The sequence below is a fragment of the Dromiciops gliroides genome, chromosome 1 (assembly GCF_019393635.1).
Source record: "Dromiciops gliroides isolate mDroGli1 chromosome 1, mDroGli1.pri, whole genome shotgun sequence".
In the NCBI taxonomy this organism is placed as follows: Eukaryota; Metazoa; Chordata; class Mammalia; order Microbiotheria; family Microbiotheriidae; genus Dromiciops; species Dromiciops gliroides.
This window is the reverse complement of record NC_057861.1, coordinates 248,923,737-248,937,909: the sequence shown is the minus strand read 5'-3', so window position 1 is coordinate 248,937,909 and position 14,173 is coordinate 248,923,737. Positions and strand designations below refer to the sequence as shown.

The 14,173-nt window shown below is 39.8% G+C and overlaps 1 protein-coding gene across 1 annotated transcript; it reads right to left on the bottom strand.

Annotated features, from left to right (window-relative positions):
- Positions 1 to 3,770: 3,770 nt before the first annotated feature.
- On the bottom strand, positions 3,771 to 11,352 carry TTR (transthyretin). The gene is made up of 4 exons (XM_043977485.1): positions 11,185 to 11,352; positions 9,319 to 9,455; positions 6,919 to 7,054; positions 3,771 to 4,041 (listed from the first exon to the last, which is right to left on the bottom strand). The coding sequence occupies exons 1-4, from the start codon at positions 11,251 to 11,253 to the stop codon at positions 3,934 to 3,936; spliced, it is 450 nt and encodes a 149-aa protein (XP_043833420.1). The 5' UTR covers positions 11,254 to 11,352; the 3' UTR covers positions 3,771 to 3,933.
- Between the last annotated feature and the right edge of the window lie 2,821 nt (positions 11,353 to 14,173).

Sequence of the window (14,173 nt, the reverse complement as noted above, 5' to 3'; positions counted from 1 at the left end):
ACAAACAGGTCTTTGATTGCAGGTAGCTTCTCAGCGGGGTGGTCTGGTCTGGGAGATTGGATTGTACCTCTTCAGAGGCTCAAGTGACCTATGCTCAGCAGCCTTTATGTTTAGATTTGGATAAAAAGAGGCCCTTTTATTCTTTTAGAATGCTTAGCCCCTGGCAGAAGGTAATATTTTTCTCGGGTCCTTGAAGGACATTTTTAATAGATTGTTTCTATTTTTAAAAATTCACAATGAACAAGTACTTGACTCTTATCCAAAGATACAGAATCAGGGACTCAGTATTTAGATTCAGTCTCTATCAGGGAAATGATACTAATGTTACTCTGTTTCCTGACTCTAACAATATAAATGATTTAAAATATTTTTGGAGGGTTTTCTGACCATTTCTCAGAAAGCTCCATGGGAAATATCACTTGAGGAAATTTTAGTGACTTCAGGACTCAGATATGAATTATTCACCTGGTTGAGGCCAAAAGTTCACAAGATTAAGGATTTTGGATAACTTCTAGAGACGGAAGAACCAACAAGGGGAAATTCTAGTCTGGATTTGCTTCTCCTTAACAAAGAGAAGCAAGGAATAGAAATGATGGACTCCTTGAGGGGAAAGTGGCCAGACTCAAAGGTATTCATGGTTGGATGTCAACTTAGCAGGAGGTCTCCAATGGTGTGCCCCAGTGATCTGTGCTTGCACTTGTGCTGTTTAATATTTTATCAAAAATTTAGATGGAAGGTTTATGAAACTTGTAGATGACCAAACTGGGAGCATTGGCTAATACCCTGGATAACATGCCCAGGATTGACAGATTTAGAGCACTAGGTCAATCTAATAAGATGATACATTTGGGTTAAAAAAAAAATGGACTTCAGGGGGCAGCTGGGTGGTGCAGTGGATAGAACACCGGCTCTGGAGTCAGGAGGACCTGAGTTCAAATTTGGCCTCAGACACTTAACATTTACTAGCTGTGTGAACCTGGGCAAGTCACTTAACCCCAATGGCCTCACTAAAATAAATAAATAAATAAATAAAATGGACTTCATAAGTACAATGTAGAAGATTCATGTTTAGACAGCAATGTGTATGCAAAAGACCTGGGAGGAGAGCCAAGAGTGTGTGTGTGTGTGTGTGGGGGGGGGGATTAGTGAATTGCTTGTAGTTCAATATGAGTTAATCCTGTGATATAGGAGCCACAAAAAACCTCAAACAGTTTTGAGCTGCAGAGAGTCAGAACTTCCAAGAGTAAGGAAGGTGGTAATCTTGCCCTGGTCAGAAAACATAGTGAGTATTGTGTTCTGGGCAGTACAATTTACAAAGGACATTGATAAACTGGATAATATCCAGAGAAAGGAAACCAATATGAGGAAGGGCCTCAAGTTCATGTGATCACTGGTTGAAGGAACAGGAAATGTTTAATCTGGAGACAGATCAGGGCAGAACTTGATGAGCATCTTCAAGTCTTTGTTAAGATGATCATAAGGAAAGAAGAATTAGACTTGTTCTGCTTGTTGCTTGAGGGAAGAATTGCTAGAGAGATATGGAAGTTACAAAAAGAAAAATTTAATCTTAACATTAGAAAAAAATCTTAAAATCAGAGTTGTCTAAAAGTGGGATGCTCTCTCTGGAGAAGCAAAAGGTTCTCTCTCCCCTCTGCCCCCATCAGAGATCTTGAAGCAGATACCTGACAATCATTTGTTAGGCACGATGTAGTAGGGATTGTTTTTTTCAGACTTTCACAGAGTTCTCTTTTAATTCTGATATTCTATAGTTTGGAGATCATAGTTGCTATTATAGAAACTTAGAGAGTTAAATGAGCCTGTACTCTGGATTAGCTAAAATAAGGGAAAGTAATAAGTGGGCCTTATGGTTAGTTCAATTTTTCTAAATTTCTAGACCCACTATAGCACATTGTCTCTGATTCTCATAACTACCCTATGAAGTAGGTACTACCGATATTATTGCCCCTTTACAGATGAAGAAACTGAGGCAGACAATATTTAAGAAACTCGTCAATGAGTCACACAGTAATGGTTAGAAACTCAGATGTCTCTTGAAAGTTTAGATTTCCTATCCCACACAATATCCAGTGCAGCATTAAGCTCTTAATAAAATTTGTTTATTGATTTATTTTTGTCTTTCAGCATCTTGTCAGATACACTCTGGGGACACCCCCAACACCTCTTATCTTGATTATTGCAGCAGCCTCGAGTCTTTCCTCATTTCAGTCTATCCTAAATACTGCTGCCAAAGTCATTTTCCTTAGTTGCAGATCTGACCAGATCATTTTGCTATTTAATCAACTCCTGTGCTTCCTTATTACCTATAGAATAAAATACAAATTCCTGTTTAGTTTATAAGGCCTTATACAATCTCGTCCCTATCTTTCTTTCTAATATTATTGGATATTACTTACCCTCTTTGATCCATCCAAACTGGTCTTCTTAGTGTACTTCACACAAGACACTCCATCTTCCATCTCTGTAGCTTTGTACTGGCCACCCCATCCCACCCCCATACCTGGAATTCACTCCCTCCTTACCTCCATGTCATAGAGTCTTTTTCTTTAAGATGTAACTTAGTCACTATCTGCTGTATGAAGCCTTTCCTGATCTACTCCAGCTTTTAGTGCCCTCCCTTCCAACTACTTTGTCTTTAAATACTTTGTATATATTTGTATTTATTAACTTTATAGTGTATGTATTTTTATATGTACTTGTGTCCTACCCATTAGAATATAAACTCATTCTGAGTAGAGATTGTTGTACTCTTTGTACATCTATCCACAGCTCCTAGTACAGTGAAGGAGGTATAGCAGGCATTTAATAAATACATGTTGATTGACTGATTGATTGATTGACAGGACTTAAGAGTCCCTGACCTATATCAGTGCTGCCAGAATCACAAGAGAGGCTCCCTTAATCTTGCCAGTGCTGTAGAAGGAAGGGCTGGAACTAGGACTTACTCTGTAGCTTTCTTTCTTGGCATTTGGGAGCCACTTGCAAGAAGGAAGCCTTAGTTGAGGGAATCACATGGGCTAGTGATCATCTGGGAAGTGGGTGGGTGCTGAGGCAATTGACCTGCTATATAAAAAGTTGTTCCCAGCAACAATATCAGTGAAGCCTAGTGGTACATTAAGGCATCACCTAAAGGCAGTAAGATGATTTAGAGGCAGAAAAAGGAACAATCACCTAGGCTACTTTAAAGAAGATTCACCCATTAGTACTTTTCCTAAAGGCATGTGGAAAATTGGAAGTTTCTCCTACTTTCGATTTGTTACTGTGAGTTTACAGATAGCTAGTAAAACCAATTGAGTCAAAGGGTGGTCAAATACTTCCAACTGTTTGTTTGTTTTTTTAATCATGTTATGTACTGGAAAATGCTGGTAATTGGGATTTTCCCCCAAAGCTCTAGCCAGGGAATTTCCATGTTTTCTTTGCTTTTCTATAATGATAATAACTACTCACATTTTTATTGTGATCTGAGATTTAATTGAACATTTTTCCCCCAAGAGCCCCTTAAGGTAATCATGTGAGAAATGTTATCCTCCTTAAACACATGAAAATATTGAGGACAAAAAAAGTGAAGAGATTTGCCCAAGGTAATGGGACTAAAAGGAGATAGACTTTAAATTCAAACCTATGACTTCTAGGTCCAAGCTCGGTGCTCTTTACACTTGAGGACAATGCCTTCTCTGTTCCAGTAAGCTCAGGATCCTTTAGGGGAACTACTTGGGGTGCAAGAAAAGGAATCAAAATACAGGAAACAGGACTTGCTTTAGCAAGAATGGTTTATTGATTCTGCCCAAGTTAATAAAGTGGAAATACTGCTTTTTGGAAAAATGTGATACTACTAGCTTCATGAAAGGTGGTCCTTTCTCCCCTGCCAAACCTCCACTAATAGCTGTTGCCACAGAGAAAAAAAATGACATTTGTTTAGTCCTTTGGGTTGCTGACTACAGCTGTGGTTGAAAAAGAGTATGGACTCAGGAGGGCAGCAATGGTGTAATGACGATGACCGGCATCATTGGCGGTGAACACCACCTAGAAGGGAAAGCAATCACCATTAGAATGAATGCCTGGAGAGTGAATATATGGAGGAGCAATTAATAGTTTGTGTGTCAGGAGCTTTCCAGCTGGTTTCCTTTCCCCCATAATTTGCTCACCCCTTTACTATATGAGGAATTTTCCTAACAAGAAGAGCAGTGCTAGAAAATGAGAGTTTGTGATGGAGAAATTGAAAGGGAGGGGCAGCTAGGTGGTGCAGTGGATAGAGCACCAGCCCTAGAATCAGGAGTACCTGAGTTCAAATCTGGCCTCAGACATTTTACACTTACTAGCTGTGTGACCCTGAGCAAGTCACTTAACCCCTATTGCCTCGCTAAATAAATGAATGAATGAATGAATGAATGAATGAATGAATGAATGAATGAATGAAAGGGAGGGGGAGAACCCTATTCCTGGAAGTGTTATGGATTCTTGTTGCAAATTTGAGTTGGATAAAGGGGTCTCCAAAGCCCTTCCTAACTCTGGCATTCTGTGATTGATAGACAAATTCCCTGGGTGGGCAGGTTTTTGCAGAAAGGGGTGGCATAATTTTTTGTTAAAACTGTTTGGAAGGGTTTGAACAAGGAATGGAAATCCAAATGTATTATTGACTTAAGCTCCTGACCTTATGTTCCTTCCTTAGAGAAAAGGAAAAACAGCTCCTCCCCAATACAAAGAAGAAAAAGAGAGATATAGTTTCTATTTTCAAGTACTTTATAGTTTACTGTATATTAGTACTAAGAAAACTTAGCATTAAATAAGTGCTTTTATCTGTCTTTCTGCCCAATGTTCTCCTTAGCGATGTGGAAGAAGCATATTTCAGACATGGAGACAACTCTGGGCACAAATAAATAGGGAGAAGACTGTAGGGGGTGACACAGAATGAGTGGTGGTCTGATTTGCATGAGACAAGGGTAAGATAAAGCTGGAATGGTGGCATGGGACCAGATTTGGGAGGCCTTTGAATTCCAGAATCAGGAGTTTTTATTTTAATCCACATGCAGAAGGAAGTCACCAAAGGCTTTTAAGTTAGGAGAGAAAGTCTCATAATCAAAACAATACTCTTTCAGCTAGATGAAGGATGCATTATAGAGGAGAGAGACTAATGGCAGGAAGACCAGCTGGGGTGTTATCACAATAATCCAGAGTCCCAAAGTAGGGCAGTGGCTGTGGCAGTGGAAAGGAGGAGACAAATATAAAAGATTGCAGACAGGGGTTGGGGGAGTGGTGAGAAAGAAGAAAAGAGTCCACTGTGATGCTGAACACTGGGGCCTGGGTGAGGAATTCTAGAAAGCTTCCTCAGTAGAAATAGAAAAGGCAAAAGATGGGAACAGGTTTAGAGGAGAGGATGAAGAGCTCCATTTTGCACATGTTGCATTAGAGGTATCTAGGTAGAGATGTCTAGCAGGCAGGTGGAGAGGTGGGTCTGGAATTTAGGAAAGAGATTGTCGCTAGATGTACCAATTTGGAAGTTTGTTAGATGGGATATCAGGATACAGAGAAAAATTTCATGCTTTTTGTTTTTAAGGATATTTGAGATCTAACCAAGTTTACAGGCAAAGGGGAAGAAGCCAACAGAGAGGAAGTAAATGGTAATTAAAGAAAATGTGAGGCTAGTTGCTTCCAGAAGACAGGACACATGACCAAAGCTGAAGTGGAAGAGGGTTGTTAACCTTTGCAAGGGAGTCTAGCACTTCATTTTCTTAGACCGAAGGAAAGAAAGTGAGATTGTGAGGTTTGGAGGAAGGCAAGGGAACTTACAATGGAGACCCTCAATCTTTTGCATAAAGTCAAAGGCAAGGACATTTATTGAGAGTGAAGGAGATAGGATGGAGTTGGGAATTTGAGGAGAGATCAGAAGGTTGGAAACAGCCTCTATGGGGAGAAATCATATCAATATGATATTTTTGTTTTGGGGTTTTTTTTGCAGGGCAATGGGGGTTAAGTGACTTACCCAGGGTCACACAGCTAGTAAGTGTCAAGTGTCTGAGGCTGGATTTGAACTCAGGTACTCCTGAATCCAGGGCTGGTGCTTTATCCACTACGCCACCTAGCTGCCCCCTCGATATGATATTTTTAAAGGACTGGTGTGCTGCTGTAAAGGTCCAGTTGAAGTTAGATAACATGAATTTGTAGTGGACCCAGTCAAGATGGTTTGTGGCTTCTCTCATAAATACATACATAGTTCTGTTATTTTTAAATCCAGCACTTACAAATCTTATTTAACCTTGACTAAGACAGTGCAGGAGTTCCTGCATGGTGACAGAGGAGAGAGGATGAGGGAAAGAAAGAGAGAGACCTCTCATGTAATGGTTCTCAAGTAGTTTTGAAGACAAGGGACAAAGGAATTTTGGGAGCAAGGGCTGCGGTCGTCTTATAACCAACTATGTACAGCTGAGGATGGGGACCTAGCATTGCTTTTATAACTGATTTTATTATTGAACTGAAGAACAAATGTTTATTATATACACACAAAAACTAATATTGAATGGAAAGCAAAAATGTCTTCAGTGTCACTGACTACTACAAGTAAAAAATAGAAATTCTAAAATCAAATACATTTATGTCAAGGTAAAATAATGGTCAAGTGAGTTGGTCAAGTTTTTATTCCTTCTAGTCATTCTCCTCATGACAAATCCACCAGAGGACCCAAACTTTGCATGCTGGGGTTGTCTTCCCAACTCAAGGAAATACTTCATGGTCCTGACTGATTATAGGGTGAACTTGGTTCTTTCTAGACATCTGTTTTCAAAGGGGAACCACAAATGGACTCTTGCATTTTTCTTTCCCTAGATAAACTCAGAAGGATACATAGTTCTTCACCTGTGTATCACCTGTATCAAAAAAAGAAACCCAGTATTCCATTATACTCACATCTGCATATTCATGGAATGGGGAAACACCAAGGGTTTTCCAATAGGAGATGGTGTCGAATTTCACTTTGTATAAACCCTCACCAAATTTCTCATCACTTGTGAGTCCATGGATCTCTCCATGGTCATTGGTTTTCCTGGACAATGTAAAAGTGAATGTTAAATGTTGTATGACTCTGAAGGCATCAAGGAAATAATTAACAAGATGACACTAACACTGGTAAAACATAATTATGTACATAATATAACCTAAACTACATTTCTGCCATTTAATTTCAGTCACTTCACTGGGATTGTTTCAATAAGGGCACCAGATGTTTATGAGGCGTATAATGAAAAAAAAGTAATTATTTCTAGCCTAGAATATTATTTTTCTTTGTGTTGGTAGGTGGAGAAAATATTCATGCATATTCATGCAGGAGTCCCTAGTGCCTTGCAGGGGAGTAAGTGCTTAATCAATGTTTGTTGAATAGAATTATATAAAGTGAGCGGGTTGGTTTAATGATTTCTGAGGTCCTTTCTAGCTCTAAGTCCTATGAGATGAATGGAATTATTCAGTCGCCAAATGCAGTTCTCATCCTGAGTTTGTATTCTCTTCTCACATGGGATGAGTTTTTTGTTTTTATTTTTGTTTGTTTGTTTTTTACATTTAAGGGAGATTTGGATGTGCAAGGAGACACCTAAGGTACAAAAAAGAACAGGAAGCTGATCCCCTTATTTGCTTAATCTCCCCAGTTACTGAGCTACAAATGGAATTTATCTAGTTTTTGTTGTTTCAAAAAGGTTAAGTGCAGGATCAACCCAATGACATCACATGGGCAAAGGGTGCAGAGGTTGCAAGAAACAGAAGGACATGGAAAGTGGCCATGTTCTTGATAGCTTTGTGCCTTCTCTTTAGTCCTTTCTTTGATTATTTTAGTCTCCCTACGTATACAGAAAAAATAAATCATGTTGGATGAATTATATTCTTTTCCTTGACGAGTAATTTTCATATTAAGCATCTGAATTCTCTGTTGTTAGAATGGCATTACCTGCTTAGAATACTCCACTGGCCTTCTTTTCAAGTTTTACTTAGCATTTTGTGTAGACAAAAATGAACAAACAAATACAAATTCAATTAAAATCTCCTCAAGAAAATAGACTTCCTAATGATGGGTGAAGAACCATAATGTGGTTATTACAGATGCAATTAAACCACAGAAGTACTCTTTCTAAGGGATATAAATACTAAACAGCTTCCCTTCTTCCATTCTGTTCTGTAAGACTTGGTTGGCAGATCTGTCTTTAGATCCCCTTACTTAGATTTATTAATAGGTGCAGTGATTTCTCCAAAAAGCTTTCATGGGTAGGGATGCCTGGTGAGCAGGATTAAGAACTCACTTTTGTTTTGAATTGAAGATGTTACCTGGAAGTAGATCATAGAATCATAGATCCAGAGCTGGAAGGAATCTTAAAGGTCATTGAATCCAATGCTTTCATTTGACAAACAAGTAAACTAAGGCCCAGAGAGTTTAAGCAATTGCTCAGGAGCACACATTTGCCCAGGTCTCAGGCAGGATTTGTGTCTCAAACAGATTTTTGAGATATCTAATTGAGCTCTAGTCCAAGAGTTGAGACTTGAAATTTCATCCTGGCTCAACTGCTTAGCAGCAGTATGAGCTCCAATAAGAAATTTCATCTCTCTGGGTCTTATCTGCAAAAAAGGGATTAAAAACATTTACACAACCTACCTCCAAAGGTGGCTATGAGGAGAAAAAGAGATAATGTCTATAAAGCTGTTTTTGAAGTGTAAAGAACTCTACTGTTCTTTGAAATATCTGGGATTTTGTGAATATGGACACTCACTGCATTTTTTAAAATCACAACTCTTCTATGCCTGGGTAGGTGGACTTCATGAGAATCTTCTAATGATCCCTCTATATAGGATGTGAAATTTTTTGAGGGTAGGGATTGTGTTACCTATGTGACACCAGTGCCTAGTATGCTTCGTATACTATAAATAGCATATTATGCTTAGTATACTATAAATAGTATCAATATTTGTTCTTTGATTGCTCCCCTCAGAAATGACCTAGGCTGGTCCTCAGATATATATAATACAGTCCATTATTGTACTTGAACTCTCCAGCTTGGTGGGATCTGCTGGAACTTTGTTCTCTACTGACATATGATTAAGGAACGCAGGATTGATTCCATACTAAAAAAATGTGATCAAGCAGTCATCCCAAAGTGATGCCTCTGTTCCCTTTGCAAATATTTGCAGTTAGATGCATGGGATAATAGCATTTTCTTTTCCTTTCTGATAAAGGGTGGAGGAGCAACTGGAAAAATTAATAACCAGAGTCTACATTTATACAATGGATGTAAATCATTTCGCAAAGGGCAGGTGCTGGTCACTTACCCCGTTGCAAAGAGCTCCCAGGTTTGTTCCTCTGTTTTTTTGAACACTTTCACATCCACATCGACCGCTGGGCTTCCTCGGACTGCATCAAGAACTTTAACCATCAGGGGGCACTTGGAATCTTCAGTTCCATGGGCCTGTGGAAGGCAATGGAAAAACTCAGTGGGGTGTTGGAAACCTGAAGTGAGACAGGCAAGTGCATGCTTTCCTATTCTTAGCATTCCCTCGAATGAGTTTGGGGTCTCACTGGAAGGCTGTTTCTCATGCCTGGTGGCACCTACAAAGTTCTTAGAGATGCTGAACAAATTAAGCCCATTCATCTAGATCGAATTCCTAGACAGATGTAAAAGGAGGGGCACCTGAACTCTTCAAACCTGTGGTAGGAGTTTCACCAGAAAGTATTGGATAATTGAACTATTTAATGAGGCAGCTGGGTGGTGAGATGGCTGTGGCTGGACTTGAAGCAAGGAAGCCCTGAATTTGAATCCCACCTCAAACACTTAATAGTTGTGACCCTGGTCACTCACTTAACTGCTCTCAGCCTCAGTTTCCTCATCTGTACAATGAGGATTAGATTGGCACCCACCTAACAGGATTGTTGTAAGGATCAAATGAGATAAGTAAAGAGCTGTGTGAACATCAAATTGCCATGTAGGTGCTAGCTATTTATGATGGTGGTGTTTCTTATAGTCACTTTAAAATCAATGGCATAGGGGGCAGCTAGGTGGCACAGTGGATAAAGCACTGGCCCTGGATTCAGGAGGACCTGAGTTCAAATCTGACCTTAGACACTTTGATATTCACTAGCTGTGTGACCCTGGGCAAGTCACTTAACCCTCATTGCCCCGGCAAAAAAAAAAATAAAATCAATGGTGTATACTTTTTAAACATTGGATAATGATAGCTAACACCTATTATAAGGTTCAGAAAGCATTTTACATATGTTATCTCATTTGATCCTCACAATAACCCATACAATAGGTGTTATTGTTATTTCCATTTCATAGATAAGGAATTTAAGGCCAAATGAGGTTAAGTGATTTACCTAGGGTCACACAGCTAGGGTCTGAGGCAGAGTATGAACTCAGGTCTCCCCAGTATGCAATCCTTCCTCTCAGGATAATTTTTACAGCAGATGAAAGAATTAGGTAAGTATATGATTGCAACTTTATCTTTTCCAAATCAAGAATCTTCAAAGGTTCAGTAAATATATAAAAGAATCACAAAATCTTCTAGTTTTAAGGGACCTCAGAGTCCTTGAAATCCAACCTGTCCAATTGGAGTAAGAGTCCCTCCTACAACATACCTGACAAGGGGCATCTAGGATTCACTTAAAGACTCCAATGAGACAAAACCCCCTCTAGCTCAAGGCAGCTCCGTACACTTGGGACAGCTTTAAATTTCTAGAAGTTTTTCCTAATGCCATGCCTACATTCGCTTCTTTACAGCTTCCATCTATTGCCTTCTGGGACCAGGCAGTTATGTTACTTAGCCAAAGGACTGAAGCATAGTCTCATCTGCATTTGTTCTCCATGCAGAAATTTCACAAAGGCCAAGTCCCCTGGAAAATTAGCATTAATTTCATTCCTATTTTCATTATTCATCAGCAATTACTGAGGCACCAACTGCCTCAAAGAAGCGGCAAGAACACAGTGGAGAATGTTAACTCCCTGTTCAATTCAGTTGACATTTGATAGAACTTTACCCTCTCTGGAGGTTATTTCAATTTAATTGCATTTTAAAAGATAGGCCATCAGTTATAAAAATTTTTTAAAGTAACTTGACTAGAAAAAGCCATTTTTACCTTGTCCGCTATGGGTATGAGAGGCGTACCACAAAAGGACTACTTTTAGTAACCAAACTCACCCCAGGTGCAGCCTCAGCCACAAACACCAGTCCAGCGAGGCAAAGGAGGAGCAGGGAACGGAAAGCCATTCTGCTGGTAATGAACCAATCTCTGTGCCAACCTCTCTCAGCTTGGGGCTTTTATACCCCGGGTCTTTGAGTTAGGCTGCTTATCCTCCCCTAAAGGACCTTAGATCTGCTGATTCTGATTATTTACCTAGTCAACAGTAAGAGAATAAGTAACTCACTCAAATATGAACCTTGTCTGGAGAGATTAGGCTGTCAGAGCATTCTCTCTATGGAAAATTGCTAGGATTCGTTTGCTTGTAATAAAAGAATCCGTTTTCATTGGAATGCTATTGGATATTGGATTATCTCAGAATTATTGGCTTGTATTGGAATATCATTGAATAAATATCAGTGGATAGATTTGTATGGAATATCATTCTTAGTAGATTAAAAGATTCAAAGTGTTTAGAAATGGAAGGGACTCTGTAGATCATCAAGTCTAGGTTTTTTCATTTAACAGATGGGGAAACTGAGGCCAAGGAAGGCTTGGCCAAGGTCGTCCAGGTAATAAGTAGCACGGTAAACCCGAGATGATTCAAATTAATTAGCTGTGCAACCCTGGGCAAGTCACTTAAATTTTCTGTGCCTCAGTTTCCTCATCAGTAAAATGATGGGCTTGGACTTGATTTCCAAGTTCCCTTTGATCTTTAGCTCTATGATCCTGTAATTTTGTGACCTCTAATTTCAGATTCAAGGCTCCTGATCCCTGTATTTTCCCATGTTTCTCTTGCTATTTGTTCGTTTTAGTAGGAAGATGTAAGCTATAGATGAAGTATTTTTTCCCTTCACCCACAGTGTTCATCTCTGTGCTAAAATGGACTTCATTAAAACATACCACATGCCTTGACATATGATGATGAGCCTGCAGAGAAACTCACCTCCCTTCTTATGACAACATCTGAATGTAAAAAGGTTTGCTTTTAGCCAAACAAATTCACTAGAGTGCTTTGCATTGTCAGCATTTTCTCTCCTGATGTTGTGTACTTCCCACACAGAAACTACCCAAGCTCAAGGTAAAATGCCTCGTGCCTAGCAAGATTTGGTAAGAATGAGAAGCTGAGGCAACCAGAGTGGCAATGGCTGTCCAGTGTCTTCTCTCCCCTGGCACACCCAGCTCCAGCCTGACCAGCTGCCTCTTGTCAGAATCAGAATTTCAGGGGTGTGATCAGACAGCTGTTAGTACTGGAGGCAGTGATTACCATAACATTATATTCATCCTGACAGCCTTTCAAGTGCAGGAATTGAAATCATCTGATAGCATTTATCAAGTGCCAGCTCATGTGTGATGCGGTTTTAAGTACTATACTGAGCAATTGAGACAGAGCTTGTCCCCGAAGGAGACACCCATGTAGGCAAATATTGTCGAGGACACAGAGCAGATGAAAAATACTAAACAAATATTTGACCCTGCAGGGGATGGACATTTTGGAGCCAGTCCGTTATTAATTTTTTAGTGTGAGGGGCAGCTAGGTAGTGCAGTGGATAGAGCACTGGCCCTGGATTCAGGAGGACCTGAGTTCAAATCTGGCCTCAGACATGTAACACTTACTAGCTGTGTAGCTGTGTGACCCTGGGCAAGTCACTTAACCTCAATTCCCTCACCAAAACAACCCAAAACAAAACAAAATTTTTAGTGTGAGCATTTACACCTCAGATATTGGCAAGAGCTTGATTTATGATTCTGCTGATAATCTAGTCTGAAAGTGTTAACAATGCAAATCCAATTTTAAAGTGTGTATGCATATATTCCCTCTCCCCTCATTGTTGTTGTTGTTGTTTTTATAGGAAGCTGTTGTTGTTTGTCCTTTGTTTTTCAAGAGGATCATGGCAAGTGGAAAGATATATATCAGGACAACTGGAGGTGGCCCCAGATGTTTAAGGAAATTGGGATTGTGACTTGTCCAGGGTCACACAGCTAGTAAGTGTCTGAGGTGAGATTTGAATTCAGATTTTCCCAACCTCAGGGCCAGCGCTCTATCCACTGTACCACATAACTGCTCCATTGCTTGAGCTCAGCAATAGGAGAATCAGGGAATGAAGTTGTCATCAGACTGGAGGCTAATAATATAATGACAATGATAATGATAACCAACATTTATATAGCACTTTAAGGTTTGCAAAGTTCTTTATATCCAGTCTCTCATAGAAGCCTTACAATACCTCTGGGTGAGTGCTATTAAAAACCCAAAGTCAAGTAAGGGAAGAGCTAGAGGAAGTCCTTTGTTTTGTTCCTTTGATCAGCCCATGGAGAAGTATCATACAACTGGAGGGGGAAGGGACCTCAGAGGCACAATGCAGGTTCAATCACTTAGTTATACTCCCTTATTTTACAAATGATGGAACTGGGGCTCATAGAACCCATAGAGATAGTATGTAATGGAAGTCTGTCCTTTGATATAAACTCCATCATGGTAGAAAGAATCAATGATGGGGAAACTAAGCAGTTCTACCATCTTTGTGCTTTTTTTGGACTGATGAGAAAATATTCAGTTTGATATGGTTTGTAGATGGAATAGTATTCAAGATTCAACCAAAGAGAAATTTCAGAGGCAGATAAATAAATCTGCCTGTTATCTGCACATGACTAGCAAAATTCATGAGATTGTGGAGATGGTGGTGGAGGTGGGGTCAGAGGCCTCCAAGTGCCAGGAGGACTAGAGGTTGCCTGGGTGCATAGGAGCAATCCTAATGAGGTATCCAGAGTCAGGGGGCAGAGAGCAAGATGGTGTTTTAAAGTCAATTTTCTCCTTTTTTCCCCAGCTGTGTGTCACTGTCTTCTGGTTTTGAAGGCACCCCTGCTGATAGGGCTCCACCTTGTCTGAGTAACTGAGATGAAAAAGACCATTAAGACTTCTGTAGTTCTCTCATTATTCCAGTTGATCTGTTGATTAGTGAATGTTGCTGGGATATTTAGCTGTTTGAGAATTCATGCAACCCTCTG